The 25,253-nt window shown below is 39.1% G+C and overlaps 1 protein-coding gene across 9 annotated transcripts in view; it reads right to left on the bottom strand.

Moving 5' to 3' along the window:
• The window catches only part of NME7 (NME/NM23 family member 7), a 118,677-nt gene that overhangs the window by 75,593 nt on the left and 17,831 nt on the right, over positions 1-25,253 (bottom strand). For 7 of the 9 annotated variants that reach the window (XM_081026154.1, XM_081026151.1, XM_081026157.1 and 4 more), the window contains 6 exons: positions 22,412-22,519; positions 21,496-21,662; positions 15,015-15,125; positions 13,073-13,123; positions 12,177-12,384; positions 7,554-7,659 (listed from right to left, as the gene is read on the bottom strand). In XM_081026154.1, coding sequence (XP_080882280.1) covers positions 7,554-7,659; positions 12,177-12,384; positions 13,073-13,123; positions 15,015-15,125; positions 21,496-21,662; positions 22,412-22,519 — 751 coding nt within the window. Of the gene's footprint in view, positions 1-7,553; positions 7,660-12,176; positions 12,385-13,072; positions 13,124-15,014; positions 15,126-21,495; positions 21,663-22,411; positions 22,520-23,222; positions 23,306-25,253 lie in introns of those variants that run through there. The other 2 variants (XM_081026159.1, XM_081026156.1) reach the window with 2 other exon arrangements.

Below are 25,253 nucleotides of genomic sequence, written 5' to 3'. Positions count from 1 at the left end.
GGTTCCGTCACCTTCATTTTGCAGATGAAATAAATGCGGCTTCAGAGAGGCCAAGACATCTTCCCAAGGTCACACCCAGTTAGCACGTGTCAAGCCATAGAAGCATAACAGCCATCCCAAACATTACATCCTACGATTGTTCTTGCCAGGTCCAGCAGGATTTTCATTGAGCTCTTTGTGGTTCCTTTATCTAGATTCGTGTTTCCTGCAAGTCAGACAGAGGCGCATAGATCTTTGGCTCATACTACCCATCTCCAGGCTCTGAAGAGAGCCTAGGTTCCTGAGGGACACCTCACACACAGTTGCTAGGTGCTAGTGCTCTGGCTGCCTAGCAACAGATGTTTCTTTATTCCAGTCAGGTGTGAAGAGAAAGCTCTGACTTCCAAAGACAGACAAGAAGAGGGAGTTTTCATTGCTTTGTCATTGATAGCGACTCTATCAGGAAAGCGCACAAGGAAGCCTGGGGTACGTCTCAGCAATCCTCTTTCCACACAGTAACATATGCACCAAGCAAAACTATGGGCTCATCCTCTTACTGTCTCCAAGGAGACACCAGGCAGGACCAAGTTGACACGGGAAGACGGACTCCTTGACTGAGAGCCTGAGACACTATAATAAAGCGCAGATCTGTACACCGAGAATGTGTGCACTTTATGCTGCAAATTATACGTCAATAAACGTGATTTGAAAAACAAGTTTAAAAAAAAGGAGAATTAGCCTTCTGACACCAGCAACTTAAAAGATGGAAGGAGAAGATTTCAGTTGAAAGCATTCTCAAGTCTTTGCTTTAGGAAAAATCTGGAGAGAATGAACAAGTTTAAACTTTATTAATAAAATACACAGTTAGGTACACATACTAAAATGTAGGCAGAACCAATTGAAAATATACACTGTCTGGCTGAGGTCATTAAACTATTTCTATAAAGTGTCACATAGATAATATTTTAGGCTTTGCAGTGCATACTGTGTCTACTCAATCCTGCTCCTGGAGCATAAAAGCTCCATAAAAGAATATACATAACATGACCAGCATGGCCGTGTTCCAATACAATTTTATTCACAAAACCAAGCAGCTGGCGTGATTTGGCCCAAGGGCCACAGTTTGCTGACCCCTGATCTAGGGCTTTTATACCAGCAGATAAGTAGAGGAGAAAGTGGGCAATAACGAAGACTTTACCCAACAGAAGGCTGGGGTGGGGTGGAGAGGGGGCAGGGGAAAAGAATGAAAAATCTTTAGCAAGATAAAGAAATGAATCCAAGTAGATCAGCAATCACAATAAATTGCAATAAGTTAAATTCAACTATTCTAAGATAGGACTATTAAATTGGGTTGAAAAAATAAAATTTTTAAAAAATAGAATGAAACAAAATTCAACCACAGTGACTATAAGATACACATTAGAAGCAAAAGACTAAAAAACAAATTGGAAAAAAGATATACTATCCTTTAAGATACACAACAAGAACCAATAGGAATAAAGATTATATAATGAGCAAAAAGATAATAATCATGCATAACAACGAAACCTCAGAATATAGGAAGCAAAAACAGTCCAAATTAAAAGGAGAAATTGACAAATTCATAATAATGATAGGTAATTTTAACATGGAAGAATTTAACAAAGCTTTTTTCAGAAGCTGATAAACTAAGCAGACAAAATTAAAGAAAAAAAACAGTAAGACTTTAAATTAGAACAAAAGGTTTGAATCAATAGCTATTTATATATAAAGAGAGAACAATGCAACAAATATCCTCCTTTTCAGGCACACATTGGAAAGAAAGTTTTTTAATGAACCATTCACTAAGTAACAAAGGACATCAACAAATTTCAGAGAAACAGTTGTCATAGAGACCACATTCTCTGACAATGTTCAGACACTAAGGAGTCTCCTGAGTAACACACAGACTATAAATAAAAAAAGAAAAAAAGAAAAAGAAAGAAAAATTCAATGAGGGACACAAAATATTTAGAAAAATATGACAATGAAACAAATACTGTCCCTGCTATCAGAGTTGGTAATCTGATGGAGGAGAGAGCCAGTGATCCTTGGTCAGAAATTAATATGGAATACAGATTATAGATGGTAGCTATGCATATGAATTACATAATACGTGATGGCAAACTGTGTTTATGCAGGAAAAGCAGAGGGTCCCAGGAGAACATGTCACTTGGGAACCTGGTACCTTCTGAGGGTATTAAGTTAGGGTTCCCTGAAGAAAGGGCAGCGATTTCTCTCAGTCCTACCTGAAACTGAAGTATTTTTTCATCCAGTGAAGATGTTCAAAGGTATTCAAGTCACCCTTCATCCCACTTATTACATAACCTTCTACCAGGGATGGCTTTCCACAAGCAAGCAGCTGACCTCAGTATTCATGGAATAGTGCAAATAATCCCACTGGGGAAGCATTCAGGGTGTTACCTAGCCCTTCTCGTTCTGAGGTTCCACACCTATAAAATGGGGTTAATAAAGGGCTGGGGATTTACAGGGTCTGTGTGGTAACCCACGTAGAGGCCCACTGGTATAACGTGACAGAAGACACTTCGTACAAATCCCAACCCCACCACCTCTGGGCTGTGGGACTTTGGACAACAGTATTAACATCTCACTGCCTAGGTTCCCTCCTCTGAGACATGGGTTTCAAACAATACCAACCCTCAAAGCTTTGAGAATTAAGTAATTCATGTAAAGTACTCAGCACTCCACAAACACGAACTGCAGTTAGTAATAAAACTGTGTCTGTTGTTCTGTACTTAAGGAAAGTCCTTTCTAACAATCTCATTAACAGAATTTGAGACCTTCTTTCCCTCTGTCCTCAGTCAAGTCCTTCCAACTGATAATCCTAGAGACTCCTATTTTCCTCTGAAGGTTATTAGATGTTGGAACATATTAGCAAAGAAAATTTCACTATTTCTAAATGAAATTCTTTTAATAGCCTCACACACACCTACTTGTTTCGAACCATTAAATGTAATTCTACCCGAAGGCTGGAGTTCTTTTGTAGGAATGAGCAAAACTCTTTGAGATTCCTCATAAATCAATAAAGCACTAATGTCCTTTAAAGTTCCCATAACTTACAAATTCACTAGGTATTTTCACTGCCTATAAATTGTGTTTCAGAAATGCACGTGAAGCTCTCTGTGTGTTCAAAGTCAGGGTCTTACATGCATGTAGTTCGATGTACTTGATGTATCTGTTATAAATTCCTTTCCTGTTTACTGTCTCAGACTACAAAACAATCACACAGCTCCAAAACTGGAAGATTCTAAGGAAAATTGGGCCCACTCCAAGAAGGTTTATTGAAACTGAGTTCCATTTACTATGTTTAAATACAACCTCTTTACTACGAAAAGCTGGGAACATAACCAATTCAATCAGTCCCATTTGGGGCGGGGTGGGGGTAGTATGGTCAATAGGGTGGAACCTGTCTTCTAGGGCTCTTCGCCTACCTAGCATCCAAACTACAATTCAGGGTGGAAACACACTCTGAAAGAGGTTCTCAGTAAGAATAACCCAATTTTTGAAAGTGAGGAACTTGATAAATATAATCTTGCTGATATCAGTCCTGTTTCAATGAGCATATCAGAGACAATTCTGGCATTAAATATACAAACTGGCCAATATTCTACTAAATAACTTGCTTCTTAATAAATGAAATGCAAACAGCCCCCAAAGTGTCTCTATGTGTCTTTTAAAAAATAAAATCTAAAATTGCTTTAAAACAACCTCCATGAAATCAGTATTTTTCTATAGCCGGGCCGGCCTCGTGGCTCAGGCGGTTAGAGCTCCGTGCTCCTAACTCCAAAGGCTGCCGGTTCGATTCCCACATGGGCCAGTGGGCTCTCAACCACAAGGTTGCCAGTTCAATTCCTCGAGTCCCGCAAGGGATGGTAGGCTCTGCCCTCTGCAAGTAAGATTGAACACGGCACCTTGAGCTGAGCTGCCGCTGAGCTCCCGGATGGCTCAGTTGGTTGGAGCGCATCCTCTCAACCACAAGGTTGCCGGTTCGACTCCTGCAAGGAATGGCGGGCTGCGACCCCTGCAACTAGCAATGGCAACTGGACCTGGAGCTGAGCTGCGCCCTCCACAACTAAGACTGAAAGGACAACAACTTGAAGCTGAAATGGCACCCTCCACAACTAGGATTGAAAGGACAACAACTTGAAGCTGAAATGGCACCCTCCACAACTAGGATTGAAAGGACAACAACTTGACTTGGAAAAAAAAAAGTCCTAGGAAGTACACACTGTTCCCCAATAAAGTCCTGTTCCCCTTCCCCCCAAAAAAAATTTTGCCAAGACACAACATTGAGATACAGAATACAATACAGAATAGAATTTCCTACACAATTTTGCACAATAACAGAATACCCGGGTTTACAGGCTCAGAGGAAACTTTGAACCCACCCTGACTCATTTTACTGAGGAAGAAACTAAATTTCAGAAAGGATGAAGTAAAATTGTTTAATGCATACATTTTTCATAAGAAAAAAAATTCCGACAAAACCGCAGGATTCTGACGCTTCAACAGGCTACTTTGGGGCCATTACAAGTGCAAAAGCAGCTCTCCCAGATTGGACTACCACCTTCTGCCCAACCGCAATGGGCAATCAGGACAGGTAATGGATGACGGCTGCTCAGTCAACTTGATACAAGCAATAGTCCTCCTTCGCGGGCGTAAATGAGACCCAGACTTTAACTGAGGAAAAGAAAGTGCTTTGCTCCTTAAAAAATGATATGGACTTTCTTTCTTTCTGTGGATGTCGGATTTTGTCAGCCTTTTAAACTATTGCTTTGTTACTAAGGAGTCATTCAATTTTACTTAAAAATTAAAAGATAATGATGTGAGTAGTGGTGGTGGTAGCGCAGCAGCCACCACTATTAATAGCAGCAGCGCTAGTAATAGTACTAATAGTACTAGTAGTACTAATCATAGTGGTAATAATTTCCTAACACTTGCCTAGCACTGAACCAAGCATTGGGCACTGTGTTTAGGGCATTACTCCTTACGTTTAATCAATCCTTTAGTCATTTAACCATTACTTTGAATGCATTTAATCCTCCCAATCATTGCGTGAACAAAATATACTATTATTCTCATTTCACAGATGAGGGAACAAGGTACAAAGAGGTTAAGTAATTTATCCAACATCCCATGGCTAGTACGCAGCGGAGCCAGAATTCAAACCCATGCAGCCTGATTTCAGAGTGAAAATATCTCATTTTATCCATGGAGTCAAACTACCCACATAGAAATACTACTGAGGATATCAAAACAAACACATTGCATAATCTTGAAACTGAAAAAAAAAACAGAACACAAGAACATTCACCTTGTTTTTCTTCCCTTTTAAAATCTGAGTTCCCCAAATGACAAAATATGTTTCAATTTATATATATAAATATATAATGAGGCAGAAAGTGCCAAGTATGCCTTAATATTATTTTTCCCACCACGTATCCCACAAACTAAGTTCTTCTTTTTTTTCCTACTTCTCTATGAAGTGGGAAGAGAGCCACTGAATCCATATAGATTAACTGTAGGACTAAGAGCTAAGGCCGCCTACATCCACGTGACTTTATTCGTGATAAGAAATTCTTACCCACGAAGATAAGACTGCAAACCAGTGAATAATTTCACTGTACGCTTCAGGAATAAGTCCACTTGCACCAACAAGAGACTACTCAGACAATCCCCTTTTCACAATATTCCCTCAACTTGGCAAACGCCTCACGCCTCAAACAACTGTGTACTTAATAGACTTGGTTAAGACTCTTGCCTCATTGTTTCCTTTCATCTTAAACTACTGCGTCATGCACTTTACCCAGTTTCAACCAGATCACTGCATTGATGGGCTCTCCTTCAATCTCTCAGGGTCTACCCAAAACTCTACAATACCTGCCCATGACCTTTCCCTCGTAAAGTCTACTGAGACTCCATCAAGGTGTGCTCGTCAATGAGCAATAAACTGGGTTTTTTTTTTGATCGACAGGCTAAAATGGCCTTTGGGGGAGTCGGCAGTCAACCAAAGGGAAAGACCCTATTTCTTTTCAGCTGCTCTCTTAGCAACTCTTTTTTTAATCTCTTCTTTTCTCATACCCACACTAGACCACATGTGAAATTAAATATACCAGGAAAGGGGATCATTATAGGAAAAGATAAACATGAGCCAGCAAATGAAAGGGGGCCGAGTGGATCTAACAATAACTTCAATATGAGACTTCAAACTATATTTCATTGTAGCCACAGTTTAACTCTAAGCTGAAGCGGGTTAATTTACACATTTCAAATTGGTCTTAAAGCATCCCTAAAATTGAGGTTTAGAAATAAAAAGAAAAAACCCTTGAAATGCCAAAATTTACTTTGCCATCTGATTAAATTTTATAAAAATTCATTTTACTTTAATTCTAATTTTATGTATTAAATACGAATACACAAAATGTAATTAATCTTTAAAATAAACTGACTAGAAATGATTTCAACCTGTGTAAATATAGTGATGTTGACATCACCTCTCATGTATATAATCATTTTTAGTAGATTGGTTCTATTTATCTATGCAATTATTAAAATATATAACTAGTATTTATTCTAATTCCATTTTATCTTTTTTTCATGCATTACATTTTTCCTTAGGAAAAAACTAAGTCACATAAAGGTCAAACTGAATATATTAAGATGTCAAAGAGAAGCTTTTTATAAGGTTGAGGTCTTTAAACAGGAACTTGTCCCATCACATTAAAGGGTGTGCGTGTGTGTGTGTGTGTGTGTGTGTGACAGGTAGATAGATGTGTATATACGGATATATACTGAAAGTCTGCAAGGTTTTTTGTATTCACTTTTCTTCATCTATTTTAGTCTGTTGTATATTTTTTTGTCAGTTATCCCAAATCCTTTTGGAAATGAGATGGGGTAAAATTTTAAAAATCATCCTGTATATATACATATATATATATATATATATATATATATATATATACACACACACACACACATATATATATATACGTATATATATATATACGTGTGTGTATATATGTATGTATATATGTATATATACATATATACACACACACGTATATGTATATATATGTATATATTGGTCAAAAAACTTGGTTTCAGACACAGAACTGAAGGCAGTTTCTCCACCCTTCTCAGAAAGGACATACTGCAGATATGGTAAACCTTGTTGAAATCGTACATTAGGAATGCTACTTAAATGAATTGAGTCATGGTTCTATGGTCGGGAAGAGGAGAGGCAGATTACAAGTCAAGGACTCAAGACCTGTGACAGGATGAACACAGCTGTGGTCAGCAACCCAAGGACCACCTTTTAAAAATGCACAGACAGGAAGATAAAGATAAATACAGAGTTAGATTTTTCCCTCCCTTTTTGCCCCCTTTATTCATATGCTTTCAAAGAAAAAATAGATGAAATATTAAAATTAAACTGTAATTTCTACATAGAAAATACATCGAGAAAATAGACATTAACAAAATAAGCTCCTATTAACAAAATGTACAGGGTATGTTGTATTCAGCATAGCACTTACCGTCACTGATGGCATGGGGCTTAATAATGCAACAGGTACAATTGGTAAATTTAGCAGTGTTTGCCGGTCCACAAACTCCACTCGAAGGAAAAAATAACTCCATTTCCTAAAATCAGAAGAGAAATGACTTTAGCATAAATAATCACTTATGTTGAACTCCTGAGATATTTATGTGAGAGGGGAAGAACTATACATTTACTTTTCAAGTTTCATAATATAAATTCTTTGCTTTAAATTTTCTAAAAATGATTTAACCAATTAAAACTAATGAACTGAACCCTGTTTAAAGTCTTGTAATCAAAAGAACACATAAGAAAGTATTAACGAAAGTAATGAAAATATGTATCACTCTGTCCCATGATAAAAACTGAGAATGTTAACATATTTTGAATATTGGAAGTAATCAATATAAGGTTCTTATTTTTCCCAAAGCATGAGCTCATGAGACACGGTCCAGTTTTAAACTTATCAAAATGCGTAAAATAAAATTAAAAACTAAGAAATCATTATAGGAACAGAAATTAGGATTCAAGAATCACAACTACAGTTAGTTAAAACTACATTTTGTAGTCCTAGTAGAAAATCAAATCAATGAACCATGTTTTATAGCTAGAGTCGGGCTACATTGTTTATACATGGTTCATTAAAAGACAACCAACAATTTGAGTTAGTCACAAAGATGGTCACACTAACCAGTTCTTTTAGGTATTTATGATGGATGCTTTCTTATCTCTAATGCCACCATAAACCCACAAACCTATGCAAGTTAATTCCTTTCTTCAAATTTACAATTTGCCAAACAACCACAACTTTGGATGAGTACAGGGTACTGACTGGGGACATCTGAGTGAAAACACCCATAACCGAACTCCTGATTTTCGTTGTCTCCCACAAACCCGCTCATTCCCACCCTGTTTTCCCCAACCTTCCAAATGCACAGCCCCCGCCCTTTAAAAAAAAAAAAAACTTAGAGTGAACCCTGATTTCTCTCCTTGTCTTACCCACCCATCTAGTCTATCAGGAAATCCTTTAAAATATACCCAGAATCCAACCACCTCCCCATCTGTCACCCTAATCCATGCCACTGTCCCCTCGACACCTGTGCTAACCTCCTGATGGATCTCCCCTTCGAACTTTTCCTGAAACACACCTACCCCCACCCTGCCGGACCTATTGACACAGCAGTGAGAATGAAACGTAAAAACAGAGTGTGTCACTCTGCACAGAACCCTCCAATGGCCTCCTACCTCATTTGGAATGAATTTCAAAGTCCTAGATGTCCTACAAGGGCCACGTGATCTGGCCCCCGGCACCCCTCTGAACTAATGTCCTATTTCTGTGGAACACATTTCTGCCCCGGCCTCCATGACTCACTGCTCCCTGAACACAGCAGATATGGTCCCACCTGAGAATCTGCATGTATTATTCCTTTTCTGCCCTGGACACTCCTTCCCCAGATATCTGCACGGTTTTCTCCCTCACTTCCTTTTCATCTCTGCTCAAGCCAAGGATGGGGAGAACTTCCTGAGTAGCCTGCACTTACACAGCACTCTGCACCCCATTTGACACACAGTCCTCCCTCACGCTGTCCTTTTTCTATCCCCTTCCCTTGCGTTATCATCTTCAGAGCACTCATTGCCTGACGTGTTACATGCCCAGTTGTTCTCTGACACTCCCCCTCCCGCCATCAGAAGAGATGTAAGTTCCGCGGGCTCCAGCACTTCCCTTGTTCACTAGCACCTTCTCAGTACTTGGGAATAATGAAAATTGAAACACTTATAAACTCTGCATATGCTGAATAAGATACTATCTCTCCACATTGTACAAATGAGGGAAATGACACTCAGAAAGCTTGAGGAACAAGCCCTTCCAAGTCAGCAAGTAGCAAAGCCAGGATTCAAGCCCAGGTCAGGCCGGCTCCAAAGGCCTGACCTGTTTCTATCATCGGTAAAACAGATGCTCAAAGGTTCTGCCTCTGGTTTAACCAATTTTCCAGATACTCATTTACGTATGCAAGGAAGCTGTTACTTAAACATATCTTCTCAGTGAAAATAATTCTGCTTCATCCCCTTGCTTTCTCCTTCTCCCGGTGCGGGGTGTCACACCTGTCCAACCTATGAACCCAAGCTAACATTTGCAAGAGCACATTCACTAGGTCGTTGCTATGGCAACTAATTCAGAGACTTCACCCAACAATGGAAAGTCCCACACAAAACAAGTGTTCATATTCGTTTGTGATTTGAGCTGCTCAAACGTTTTCCATAAAGCTTTTCTCCTTTCAAGAGCCCTTCTATTACTCTTAGCTTTTCCTATGTCCCTACATTGCCCAGCAGGGAAGGATCAAGATAGGAAACTCTCAAAAATAAAATTCAGACTCAATTTGATAAGCTTTAAGTATGTAGCTTTTTTGCTATATTTTATTTAACAAATTGTGAAGCATATGGTTGCACTGTGTCATAAATTTCACCCTGATAAGATCCTACGGCAACCTCACTAAAACATTTGACTAATCTACAATGACATAGTTATCATAATAAAAGTATTACCAAGTGGTTGCCAGCTAAAAGTTTCTCCAAACCTTTTACACAGTAATTTTAAATAAATACCATTTCTGTAAATGCCCCTGATTAAAACATTTTAAAAATATAGAACTTTCTCTCTACAGACTCTCCCAATATCAAACAATAAATATGTTATCAGAAAGTCAGGCAAAATATTAATAAATGTATTATAAAATTACATGATCAATGCACCCTTATTTACAAATATGAAAGAAAAACTAACGAAGTGTCCAAAAGAGACTATTTAAATAAATTGTGTTATATCCATGCAAGAGAATATTGTGCAGCCATTAAAATGTACTCTTTTGACAGTAATCTAGTAACACATAAAATGTTGTACTATTAAGTGGAAAGAAGAATCAAATTAAATTAAAACCATATCAAATGGTGTTTACTATGTAAATTACATAAATGATCAGGGGAATGATCTGGAAGGCCGTATGCCATAAACAAGTAACCTGTAAACACTACCAGCAATGTTACTGATGACAAATTTTCTTTTCTCTAGTTTCCGAGAGCTTTGGAGGAACCCTTCATTATCTCTCTCTGTCTCATACTCTATATTCAATCTGGAAAGAAATTTTGATCATGTGAATTTCAACCATTAAAATGTATTTTAAAATAGACATATATTATCCTCATGAGTGCCACCCTGGTCCAGCCATTATCTCTCTGGATTACTGCCACAGCCCCTTCTTACTGGGCTCCCTATGGCTACTCGTGCCCTCTATGGTCTATTCTCAATGCAGCCGCCAGAGTGATTTTCTTTTTTTTTTTAGTTGTTAGTTTTAGGTGTAAAAAACAACGGAATAGTTAGACATTTATAACCCTCGCAAAGTGATAGCAAGTCAAGCACGTCGTCCTCTGTTCAAAGCCCTGCACGCAGCAGCTTTCCATTTCCTCAGAGAAAAGGCCAAACGTCCGGTACTACCTTGGTCTACAAGACCATCTGACCACCTCATCAGCCCTCCGTCCCCCCACCCCATCCAACCACACTGCCCTGTTTGCTATTAATTGAAGAGACCAGGCAGAAACATGCAATCCTGGGAATAGCAAGACGGCCAGTGTACCTGGGACACAGTGAGGGAGAGATGGGTGGGAGCTAAAGTTGGAGGGGGCGGGGGGGTTGCAATCAGGTGGAGCTTTGGAGGCTATTTTACAAGAGACAAAAATTCACCACAGGGTTTTCAATAGCTGAACAGGTGATCCAGTTTGTTTTAAAAGATGACTGGGCATTGTAGACTTTTCGTGGGCAAGGTAAACTGTTCATACATTGAGTGGAAGAGAAGAAGAGGAAAGAAGAATTAGGAGGCTTCCGCAGGAGTCCCGACAAAATATAACTATGATTTAGATCACAGTGAGCAGATTCAAGGTCTAATTTGAAAGGCGAGCTGAAAGGATTGATTGATAGAACTGTACGAAAAAGAAAAGATCACTTCTTATGAAACTGTCTAATATTATTTCATTGTGAACACGACCAGACTAAAAACCATCTGAAATTAGCTGAGAAACTTACCATGGTGCTAAGAATAAACTTGCACTTTGTTAATTCAACATCAGTATAAACCCAGTGGAATACCTTATTTATATGGATTTAAGACAAAGAATAATTGTAGGGAAACTTTTTCAAAAACACTAGCTATATGGAGGAAAAGAAAAGGATATTAAGCTTGAAAATAGAGTGTTAGGTCTGAGTTAAAGAACGAAGGCTCATACATCAAACAATGCCTTCTTTTTGAATATTCACTGCCCATAAATTGGTAGTCATACATAAATTCAAAACACTGATAAGCCTCTGTAATTTCAGTCTTTGGAACAAGAAACAGGATGACAAGTATTTTAATTGGAGAAAACTTATCCTGGCCATGGCCAGGTTACCAGTTCACCAAGGAGACGTATCTTGGAAACACTGTTTAATCCTAGCAGAAGGTCCAAGTTTTTCTCGACAACTAGACCAGCTGAATAAATCCACCCTAAGTTGGCAGTGACAGAAATGCTTTACTTTGACATCAAACGTTTCACAAACCCCAAACAGAATGAAAATATGACTAAAATGCCTTACTCTGGCAGCACAAGCGAAAGAGTCAGGGCCATGAGCTGCATTCCGTAAGCCATCGGTTCCAAAGAGGGCTCTGATGCTTCCAGGAGTTTCTGTACGTGCCACCCCAGAGTTGGCAGGTCCGAGAAGTCTCTTCCATTCACATATGGCATCATCTCTTAAAATCTCCATGGCAATAATGGGACCGCTTGTAATAAACTGGATCAACTCACTATGAAACAGGTAAAACACTGATTTGCTTCATTTTTCTGTCAACGCAGGTATCTCTCTTAACAATAAAGATATAAGTTGAGTATTTCAACACACTCACGGATATTATGATCTCAGAACGACTGGATATAGTGAATTTTACATGGCAAGATAAAATTTTCATAAACTGAGTGCCTTGCTGTGGCCCAAGTCACTACAAATCACTAGAGCTGTCAAATCAATTACCGTGAGCAGAAAAATCACTTTTCTATTGAATTAAGACTATTTCATGACTTAAAATGCATACATCTGAGCTATGCTTTTCCTGTTGCTTTGAAAGGTGCAGAAGAATCTTTATTTTCATGTGGTTTGTCATTACAGTCAAATAAAATTTCATAATAGAGAAAGTGATGAAAGTGATGTCTTAACACATTTGTTATAAGAATTTATTTTTGTGTAAAAACTATTAGAATTCAAAGAATGACAATCAACTGTCGATTAGTAAGCAGTAAGTTGGTCTAGTGATAAAAGGACAGAAAAAAAACAATTCTTAGGAAAAAATTCTCTGCAGTTGCAAGATATTATGGTCCTTGTGACAGATTCCTCTCATGTAACAAAATTTTTAATTGTAAAATTATAACTCTTATAGGTTTATACATTTTTCAGGATATTCTCCAGTATATACCACTAGCCCCAAATTCAGCACCTACTTAAAAAAGGGCCTCGACTGATGGTCAACATGAAAATCTGTTGCTTCTTTCCTATAAAAGAATTAAAATGAAAATAGTTAAGAATTATGTAAAATAATTATTTTAGCTTAATAAAATAAACATGAAATCCTCTATTTATTTGATCCGATGTGAATTGATCAATGATTTTTTCACCAAATAGTCTGCTCAAATACCCCCGCTTCCCTTCACATTTTTGCTTATGCCCTTTAATTACCAACTGCAGGGAGAAAAACAAAATAGGTAAGGGGAAGAAACTCACAAAAATGAAAGGAAACTGCAGCCTAAAACGAGGTAAAACTGAATGCCTGAAAAACTCATGTGGGGAGTATTTTAGAAGAGTTAGCAGCAAGACTACTAAAATGATCGATTCTACTTTCAACACAACTGAACGACTAAAAGAGAAAAAAAAATCATAATCTTTTATATCAATGAAAAGAAAAATCTTAATAAACTACTAAAACTGTTTTGTTGTTTATTCTAACGTGTCTCTGGCCTCATAGTTCTCGCCAGCAAAAATTTAAAATTGAAACCAAGATGAGAGTGCATGAATTTTCCCATCATTCTTATCGAATTCCCCCTTTAAATGTTTAGATGGAAAGAGATGTTAGTTAACAAGTCCACTACCACCTAGAGAAGCTTTTTGTTGTTGTTTTGTCAGGTCTTGCTGTGCTCTCACAAAGAAATGCACCGGTCTCTCACAAAGACGTACCCATTTATTCCTTCATGACAGATTTAAAGTACCTACCCTGACTAAAACATTTATCCAAGAACTAGAAATATGAAGTCAGGTGAAACTCAGCTGCTATCTTTAAGATACGGTGGTGATGAGGAACTGACGATTGAGCAAATAAGTTTAGAAAAGACAGAAGTATTGGGACATGCTCCCCCATGGGTCCCTGGCACTCCTGACGTGTCTTACTGGGGAGTGCCAAGAATGGAAGGCCCTGGTAGCTCTTGATCCCAGGCATTTCTTCCGGTGATGTTTACAGCGAGAAACTTTGGGGGATGAGATCATGTCTGTCTTCAGTACAAAGAGCAGGCCTGTTTACCCCTTGCTAATGAAACTGTGGGTAACCCAAGTCCAATGCTCCTGTCTTTCTAGAAAATGTGTAAACTGGGAGATCTTGCTTCCATAGGGGAAAAATTCAAATTAAACGTATGTGATTGTTGGGGTTAAATTGAGGATGTTTTGTTAAGGTTTCTAGGGATCAGACTTACCAAAGCTGCATCAAATAGCTATCTACTGCTATCCATGGTCCCTGCACTCACAAACACACACACAAAAGCAACTGTCTCTTGCAAGGAACAGCAATGAGAAGACACCTGACTGAAAACAAACAAAAACTAGTGGGCTCACATAAGAACCCCATTCTACCTAACAGCTACATTGATGCCCCTACCTGTACGGAAATCTTACTTTCATTAAACAACATAGAAAACACCGGGTCAGACAGAATGGATTGCTTTTCAGAGTAGTAAACAAGTATATTTACCAGCTATATATACTAGGAGGAGCTCTATATAAACATTCCCAAATGCATCACTTTTGGAAATCACAACAACAGCACTCCCTTGTCAAATAGAAATAAACACTCATACCCATCTATCATTTTTATACAGTGCTATACTTGAATATTAACAAGAGATTACAATTATCACGCATCGGTGTTATAAAAGCAGATGGGGTTGCTGGAGACAACAAACGTAATGAAGCATGACCACTCCTTGCTTCGAGTTCAATCATTATTCCCGCATCTGATTAGCTGTCATCTTACAGTTTCCATTCTCAGTAAGATTACTGTTCTATGCTTTGCCATTCGGTGGGAGATTTTTAAATTTTAAACAATGACATGAAGATAAAAGATGATTTTTAACGAAAGGAAACCAGACATTGCATAACTGAAAATTATCAACAACTTACCGTGAAAGCATCATCATTTTGAGTTTGGTTATAGTAAATCCAGCTTTATTTATTGTTTCAATTATTTCTCCAGCTTTTGATATTGCATCTGGTTTAATCAGGGCTAACGTTCTGTGAAGGAATAAAGAGTAACTTTGAAAATAAAAATAGATCCGCAGTTTTTACTTTTTATTCTCAATGTACTTTCCTTAACAATCATCCCAGATCATCAAACAGCAAAATGATATATAAAGAGAAGTTATATTAAAGGTCTCTTAAAAACTTCTCCAAACTAAGTCAACTATTTTTGCCCAAGAAAATAAAAATTAGGTACCCAGTCAAAAAATAATAATAAAAGCTTAAGGGGAAAAAAACATTAAAATTGTTGTTTTACTATGCCCAAATCAGAAAACACAGGGGCTTAAAATTTCTATTTCTTAGATACATTTTATAAAAGAGGACAAATCTCTAAAAAGTTGCATTAAATATATTATGAGCTTGATTTTTAGTCTCTTAGACTTTCACATATGAATGCTATACAGTCAGTTCAGCATCGATTTGGAAATAAGTGTAAATTCTGTTACTACTTTCCTATCATTCATATTCATAGCACGAACGAAGCACCAAGAACCAAACGTCTTCTTACCTGATGACGTATGTGGAGAGCAAACACCACAACAACTTTTAAACCCATCCTCTCCTCTGAGGATTCAACAGAGCAATGCACCCTCCCTCTCCGAAGCCACAGAATATGTTTTTGGAGATGGAGAACACCTGAGTGTCCTCATTTTACTAATGAGCAATTAGGCCCAGAGAGGTGAAAGGCTTACGACCTCACAGCTCGTCTGTGGCATCTTCGGAACAAGACACCCAGCTGCCAGCACTCTCAGGTCTGTACTCCTTCCACACACAAATAATGTCACTATTAATATTATTAAAGGAGCCTAATCACAAAATCCTCCAGGGTTATATTTCCAAACGCGAGACAAAAATCAGATTAGTTGGAATAATTCAGTTTACACACAAAATTGTGATAAAGAATTGCTGCCACTTTCCCTTCGTTATTTTTTATTTATTTTTTTTACATTTTTTTTATTAGTTTCAGGTGCACAAGACAAAGTAATACTTAGACATTTATCATTATATCCCTCACACTGTGGACCCCTCTCCCCCCATCCATTATCTCTCTGACATCGCACCGAGCCATCACATTTCCACTGTCTCCACCTTCTTTATTTTTCATTGATCTGACATGTTGACATTAATTCAAGAAATTCATAAAAGGAGAACGGTTGGTCTTCTCAGAGTTACTGTGGGAACAGAGTCCCAGAGAGCAGTTTCCAGGCTCTCGGCCTCACGTGGAAAGGTGCTGGCTCGGGTAGTAGATGGCCATAAGCTATGACTAGTTTGCTGTCAGCTGTTACTGGTTAGCCATTGGCCACTGATATAACTGTCGTGACTAAGCTACCAAGCTTGGATGTTGGATTGCAGACAGGCGTGGATTGCAGTTGGCAAGTGGGGTTGGTTGACAGGCAGAAAAGTGGACGGCGGGTTGCAGATCGTGTGGCTCCTGCTTCCTATGTCTCCAACCCAGCCACCAGCGAGAATATAGTGGTGTGACTCCCCCATCTATGGCTCCGTGTTGTTCCTTTTTGGCCTCACCATGTCCTGCGTTCTTATGTGGGGAGTGGGAGCTGAGACCCCGCATGACACCCTGCATGACAGTTACTTTTTTTCACCAATGAGACAAACTTAGCTGAGGATCTCATAATCCAAATATCCTTATTTACAATTGGATATAACTTATGGCTGGCTTTTAAAACTTAAAAAACAAAAATAGTTTATTTTAGTCTGTTTATGACAAGCTATATCTGACTACATTTTTTCTTTATTTGGAAGCAAATGAGTCACTTACAGTATTTTTATATCGTATGGCTTCTTTGAAGACACAATTAAAACCGGTTGCTTTTCAGCTCACACTATTTAAATATTGTAAGCCAAACTAGCCCATCAGTTGTTTATGCTAAATTCTGGAAGACCTTCCATGAGCCATCGCTCTTAAAGAAAATATAGAACACCTCAGCAGTCATTCATTTCTGTGAACAAGCAGCAACGTGAAATGAAAAACACAAAACTGACAGAACTTAGTTTAAATTACAGTTTCATTTTCTCTTTTAGTGCCTACAGAAGACAAAGGGTTGAGTACTATGACTAATTACTCTAAAAAAAATTCCTGTCATGTCTTCACTGTTTAACTGCTCAGAAGGTAATAATTAAAATGCATTTTGGAGGGAAAATAAGAGCGGCATCAGGAATCCTATGTGTTATTTAAAAGTGAAGAAAGCACACAAAGAAACCAGAGCAGTACAAAAATGTATTAATAGTGCGGCCGTTATCTGCTGCTGCACAAACCACCCCACTACAAAACAATTTCTCGAGATTCTGTAGGTGGGCTGTTCAGTGGATTCACCTGTGATCATTCACAGGGCTGCATCTGGCTGGGGGGGTGGGGGGGGGTCTGCTGGGGGCGTGGCCTCTTTCCTTGAAGGTTCTATTTTCAGGAAGGAAGCGAATGATACTGGTTTACTCCAAGCTTTGATAAATACTCATGTTGTAGTTCCTAGAGTAAGTACTAAAAGTACAGAAAAAGAGTGTACAAACAATAGAGAAAAAGTGGACTGAAATATCCTCAACCGATCCAAAATAAGTCAGAAAGGGAACAAAAATAATGGTAATAAAACAGGACAAAACTCACAGGATCAGACGGCAGAGTTAACCCCAAATATGTTAGTCGTTACAGTAAAAGTAAACGCTATACAGTAATAGATGAAGAATATAAAATTAGATTACTGGATTTCTAAAAAAAAAAAAAACCTCAAGGACAAAAAATACCACTGGATTTAAAGCACAGATAAGTATGTTGTTCAGAAAGGCATATTTAGAATAGGATGCTGAAAATTTGAAAGTAAAAAGGGAGAAAAAAAGGCATCCATGCAAATATTAACTATCAGACAAAGCAGACTTTAAGGCAAAAATGTATCACTAGAGATAAAAATGATCGCTTCAGGGGGCAGGCCTGGTGGCTCAGGAGGTTAGAGCTCCGTGCTCCTAACTCTGAAGGCTGCCAGTTCGATTCCCACATGGGCCAGTGGGCTCTCAACAACAAGGTTGCCAGTTCAATTCCTCGAGTCCCGCAAGGGATGGTGGGCTGCACCCCCTGCAACTAAGATTGAACACGGCATCTCGAGCTGAGCTGCCGCTGAGCTCCGGGATGGCTCAGTTGGTTGGAGCACATCCTCTCAACCACAAGGTTGCCGGTTTGACTCCTGCAAGGGATGGTGGGCTGCACCCCCTGCAACTAGCAACGGCAACTGGACCTGGAGCTGAGCTGCGCCCTCCACAACTACTAAGACTGAAAGGACAACAACTTGACTTGGAAAAAAAAGTCCTGGAAGTACACACTGTTCCCCAAAAAAGTCCTGTACCCATTCCCCAATAAAAAAAAAAAATCTTAAAAAATAAATAAATAAAATAAAATAAAAATTAAAAAAAAAAATGATCGCTTCATAATAACAAAAGATCAATTTACCAAGAAGATGTAACAGTTTTAAAACCTAGTGACCCATAGCCTCAAAATTATAACATTGACATTAACATAACTACAAGGAGAAATAGACAAATGACAAGTGGGAAATTTTACCAAAATCTTGGTAATAGAATAAGTGGACCAAAAGAAATGATTGACTACGTGAAGAATGTGAACAACACAATTCACAAACTTGACCTGATAGACACATACCAACATCTTAACTAACCAAAAAAATGAAAAAAAAAATAGAAAAGCAGGAAAGAAGTAAAACAGTAGCAATAGGTACAAAAATACCAGTAGCACAACATATGTAAATGTGTATGTACTAATCTTACCAATGAAAATCTAGAGATTTTCAGGTTGTTGTTGTTTTTAAAGACCGATATGCTGTTTACAAGAGAAACACCTAAAATGTTAACATAACAAGGTTGAAAGAAATGGCAAAAAAGAACATTAATTAACCCAAATACATTAACAATCAAACCCAGTCTAAGGAAAGATGGCTCCGTACCTGGAGTGCGAAAGGAAATTCAGCTCTGCTCTGTTAACTAACCCAGAGCCCAGTGATAGAGAATTCCAGAATGGGAAGTCAGGAATGGCCCTTAGTTTACAGAGAAAGGAATCGTAATTTCTCCCAGGGAACTTCATAATGGAATTATTTGGGGTGCAGTCATGCTGCTGAGAGAGCTATCGCATGGACCATGAGACTGTAGATAAGCAAAGATGAGACAAGGATTGGGGTGGGTTTTCAGCAAGGCCTTCGAAATTGAACAACAGTCTTCCTCTAATGTATTTCAGGGACCGCATTAGCAGCCGAAGATCAACTGCCCCCCCTGGTCCTGGAGGACATGGAAAGGAACAGTGATAGGTGTTGAGGGAAGAGTTTCTCAAAGGGGAAAGCAGAAGGGAACTAGTGTTCTGCTCATCTCCTCCCATGAGCAGCAGTCCTGGTCCACTTGAAACTGTTAGGCTGACTGGCTGAAGGAAATAAAACTGACAACAGGAATGTGAGGACCCCTGATCCTCATGCGTGAAGCGACTTCTCCATTCCCGGGACAGAGCTCCCTCTCTGCACCCCTTTCAACCGCTCCTCTGTTGAGCCATGTAAGGGTTCAGGTGGTGTGTGGGCCCGCCTCTTGCCTCAGACCTGCAGGCCTGGAGCCAGGCATGGTGGACAGCGCTTCCAGGGCTTCCACCTGGTTGCCCGCTGGGGCTCTGGCCCCCGCGCTCCCTGGGCTGTGGGGTGGTGTAGGACCCTGGGCAGGGTCTCTCCAGGTCTGCTCTGCAGAGCTGCATCTCCAAAGTGTCCTGTGTCGCTTCTAGGTCAACACTGAGGATGAGTCCGAATGGCAGACACAGCTTTGACGGACAGTGAGGAGAGAAGACGAGAGAGACACACGTGGAGGGCGCCCTGGACCAGTCTCTCCCCGTCCCCGGAAGAGCCACCTGCAATGGGAGGGAGGGAAGAGGACCGGACGCCTGCCTTCCTCCAGACATAACTATTTTCAGTGCTGTAAACGCACTGTTCATTCATTCAACACATCTGGTGGCACATTCCCCGTGAGTAATTCACCACTCTGGGCATCACTACAGCGCTCTTCAGGGGGACAGTTGTTACCAGGCTGACAAGTTTCTGTGTCACAATTTTTTATGTGCTTTTTTTTCTTTTTACAACACTCATATTCTTTCTTCAGTTGATCAGTCAATATTTATCAGACATACGTTATGTCTGTGAATAAGGTCAAGAACAGACCGCATGCATTACCATCTAGGCAAAACCAGTTCTGTCAACTAGATTAAAGGTCATCATTTGGAAACAGGGAAGCAATGGAAAAAAAGGAAAAGGTAAATACATTTTAAATTGTTATTCATTAATTCATCCCCTGACGCCGAGGAGGTGCTCGTATTGCATGAGGAGACGTGCCAGGTGCCACGGAGACATAAAAATGAATAACCACAGCAAGAGACCAACCGTTTTCCAGGTCCTATCCATTCTCCTACAATTAAACCCTCCCATCCTTGATTCCGACGGACGTTGGGCTCTGCCCCCACTCTGTGACCTTCCACACGTTGCCTAACATCTCTAAGCCTCAACTTCATCTGCAAAGTAGAGATAATAATAACAGTGCCTATTTTTCTTAGGCTGCTGTGGGGCTTAAATAAATGACCCACACAAAACAGCTTAACACCGGGCCTGATACAATAATGGCGAACAGTCATTGAGAGCTTGTCATTGCTGCCATTACTCTACTTCCACTCATCTTCCATATGCCTTCCTTCCTCTTCAGACCCAGTTCAGGCTCCTTCACTGATTAAATTTTTAAAAGTTTCTTAAGCACCAAGCGCTCGTCAAGTGGAACAGTGGGCTCTTCCCAGCACATGACGTACAACTTCCTGTCTCTGTGCCTTTGTTCACGCCATTGCTGGGGCCTGCATGCCCCCCACTTCATCTAACTTGGTGGAGATTCAATCCATCTCTCATGATCCAACTCAAATACCTTCCTAAAGCCCTCCCTGCTCTTCCATAAGAAATTACTTTCTTCCAAGTTTCCACTGAGCTTATGGGTCTTTTCTTCCCCATAAGCCATGTTTAATCCTCTACACCAAGACTCTTCTTATTCAGATACTCTCAGTTTCCAGTTAGATGCATGTTACAAAGAATGTCGAGGGTGTATAAAACGTTTGTATTTTTCTCCCCCAGAATATAATCACAGCCTAGCACCGTGGGCATCACTCTATGACCACAAAATTGTCCACAAAATTCTAAAAATGTCCTAACAGTGAATTGAATCACTGAAAACACATCTACTGTTTAAACAAAACACAAGGCAGAACAAGAAATGAGAATGTGGTAACAAGACATATATGATGTTTTCAGAATGGGGAAGAAAGATTATATAATTGCTTTCTTACTTTTCTTTCCTACTGCCCAACTGGCGAGCTGTATACTGATCTCCATAGTCGAGGAGCACCAGTTGTCGAGAAAAGACATTCACTTTGTTCCCTATAAATAAATCTTCCAAGTGAAGGTCATCATATTTTGTCCGCTTTAAAAATGTGCGATGGTTCTTCACATCATGCTAGAACCCAAAACAACAACAGAGTAAAACAAATCATTATCAGTAGGGAACGTTAACCTTATAAATGAGAACTAGTGCTGCATGCTGCTTTATTAAACACAGGTGACATTCGGTTTCATTTTTGCTACAAAATCATAATTTCTTTTATAACTTCTATATGTCCTAGTCTATTCCAGCAATAACATAAAAACTACAGATTTAACACTTTAAAAAACACTGAATAGAAAAATTTATTGCCAAATCATTTCAGGAAAAGAGTACCTCTAAAATGCCAGCGAAAATCAAAATTTCTGTTTTCTTGCCTATGCAAAACCTGAATACCAAATACGTAGGTCTACAGGTAAAGGGGTTGCCAATGAAAGGACACAACAAAATAGACGGGACGTCTTAGTTCCATCTTCTTCAATTTGTCTTTTTGTAGAGAGAACAGCTTTCAATAGTGGTGACATATTTATGACCATGATAATCTTTATCTATAATCACTTACTGACTATTGTTAATCCAAAGCATGAATAATAACACTTTCGTTTTTTTCTAACCAAAAAATAGGAATTCTTGTTTTGACATTTAAAATGAAAGGCACAAAGCTATCTTCGTGTATTGGAATTATAATACCAAAAAAAGAATTCCCACTTAACATGTACATATAAATACATTTTAAACACAGCTGTATAAAAGGCAATCTTATTCCTCTCCCTCTCCCACCTTCATTCCATTTCCAACTTTCAAGCAAAGAAAGGCTCATTTACCATTTCAACAGATCCATCCCCTGGGTAATACAAAAGCTCGAAACGTCGAAAAAGTGAAGCGTTTGGATCATACCACTCGGTAATGAAAACGAATCTTTCACTATGGTTCTGCAAGAAAAAGAAGAATTTGAACACTTAACATGTAAAAGATAAACGCTCTAGTATAAATCCTACAAATTGAAAACAACAATGACCAAATAGGTGGGACAAACCAATCTGTCCCTACTTACTTATTCTATTGAACGATTCTGCTTTTCTGTGTCATCAACACACCCTCAGAAATATTTCCTTCTAATTTATTCAATATCCTTAGCTATCTCAAACATGGTTTACCAAGTGCTTAATACTTCACAGCCATCCAGCCATCCTGAGTAAACTGAGAATTCTTGAGAACCTAGCTCCAGATCTGACTACTGAAATAATTCAGTACTTCCTAAAGCAAGTTTACATGTAAACAACAAACAAACTGCAATGGGGAAAAAAATGTCTGAACGGCTAGCTCACAATTCTATAAAGTTTTAACTCTCTTAAATTTAAGACTCTAGCAGTATTGGCATATGGTTGTCATTGAAATGATGGTAAACATCCTTTCTCTCCTTGGTAATTTCACATGCTCATACCTTTTTACAGACATCACAGGAGAATGTTTAAGTCTAGGTCCCCTGAGAAGCAGACAGTTGCCAACATAGGATTAAACATGGAAGAGATTGATTTCTGTAAGAGACATTCTATGAGGGAAATTTCTAGAAGAGAGAAGGCGGTGGAGGGGGGCCGTCTGGGAGAAGCTGACAGACCTCAAGACAAGTCTGACCTGAGTGAAGGACAGGAAACCCTGGTTCAGCGGGGTCCTCCTGGAATGCTGAGCCTAAGGAAGGCTCAGCAGACCTTCAGAGAGCACTCTGGCCAGAGCCCTCAGAGGACTTTCCTGACTTCAGGACATCTGGCTCCTCTCCGGCCCTGGCTGCCAGCCGTCCTGGTGCCAGAGCAGTGGTGCATTTCATACCCAGAACTGGCACCCTTGGTCATTCAAGCCCCCTCTAGTTGGAAGTCTGTGGCTCCACAGAGGATGAAATGACAAACGTAAATCAGAGACTAGTCCTCTTTCCTCGACTATTAAGCAGGATTTCCCATCACGTATGTTATTTAAAATATCTCAACCTCCAAAGATCTTTCATTACAATAAGCAAATGAGGACATAAGGAAAAAGGAATCTAGGAAGTTTTTGCTGGAGTTAGCATTTGATTCTCTGATCAGAGTGTTTAGATGGGTTCCTTTGATGTTAATAATTCATTTAAAAATTCTAATAGAGGTTGCATGTCCAGTTCTGTTAATTATTATACTCATAAACTATAATGTATGTAGTTTTCAACACACTATTTTATTTTTTTCACAATCACTCGAAAAAGGACACATTTAAACAATGCTTATTAGTCAAGACAAAATAAAGGTAAAAACCACGACATTGGTGACAGTCTTTTTTCTTTTGTTTTTCATATTGAGTGTTATAAATACAGCTTTTCTAAGCTTAGGTTTCACTGTGCATTGCACTCCTGTTTTAATGTATCGTACTCCTTTTTTAATGTAAATTTAAATATATTTAAATTTTAGCTTAATTTTTTTTACTATTTATATTAAAATATTCATTTACTCAAAGGCATTATTGAACTATTGCTGACACTAAAATATATAACATTCCAAATGGTAGAAATGATTGATGGCACATCTAAATGAAGGTAAAGGGCAGGATAGTGAGGTAAATGAAAACCCATGAACCCTGGCACTTCCACTGACCCAGGTAGCCTAACCACAAAACCTGCCAATTACACTAATTCTGAGGCAGGCAGTGGCATTTTGCACAATACACTATCCAGAAAACAATTTTAATACAAAGAAAATAAACAGAACTACTACTATGTTTCCCCGAAAATAAGACCTAACCGGAAAATAAGCCCTAGCATGATTTTTCAGGATGACATTCCCTGAATATAAACTCTAATGTGACTTTGGAGCAAAATATAATATAAGACCGGGTCTTATTTTTGGGGAAACACGATATTTCTGGCTGACAAAGTAGCTTATAGCAAACAAATGGTATCTTCCAAGAACAACTAAAAAAGTGGAATATGAAAACATATCAAGAGTTGCAGATCAGCCTGAGAGTAACAGAAATGGGAGACAGTGAGAGAGGCCGCCTGTCTACAAGGCACATCTGAACACGAAAACAGACAGCAATCACGAGAAATCAGACGCAGTAACTCACAACGGAAAGAGTAGGGATCATTCTAGAGCTGTACAAGGGCTCTGATGAGGTCATGAAGCCCTTGTCATACGTCCTGGCAGTTGCATTTAAGATGCGCTGCAAGAGATCCTGGGAAAGGAGTTGCTCAGAGCTAATACCTTATTCCTAGAGAACAGAAACCAGTGCATGGACTAGAAAAGCCTACAGAGGAAAAACGCAGTGGCAGCAATAATAGGATAAAGCCATGTGGGTTCACAGACACAGAGGATGTCTGTTTGGAAATGGTGATTTCACCTCCATTATTCTGCAAGGTATTTTTGCTGGTTATACAATTCCATGTTTTAGAACTCAGAGTTCTTCAGGAATGCATTCTAAAGAACAATGCTTTGGATTCTTCAGCCCCAGGAGTAACTAAGGAGAAGACTGCCCCAGGGGACTTGAAGAAGACGTGTGTCACAGGGCACTACTTCTTATTCCCCTACCTGATTACTACTAAAAGTTCAATATCTGATTCTCTGTTTTTCATAATATAACAAGAAGCCCATGAAATGTGCAGACAGCATGGTTTCCTTTCACGTGCAATGACCTTCAGCAGGCTCTGTA

The sequence above is a fragment of the Rhinolophus hipposideros genome, assembly GCF_964194185.1.
Source record: "Rhinolophus hipposideros genome assembly, chromosome: 19".
NCBI lineage: Eukaryota > Metazoa > Chordata > Mammalia > Chiroptera > Rhinolophidae > Rhinolophus > Rhinolophus hipposideros.
Note: the sequence above shows the minus strand (reverse complement) of the source record. Positions and strands in the feature narration are given on the sequence as shown.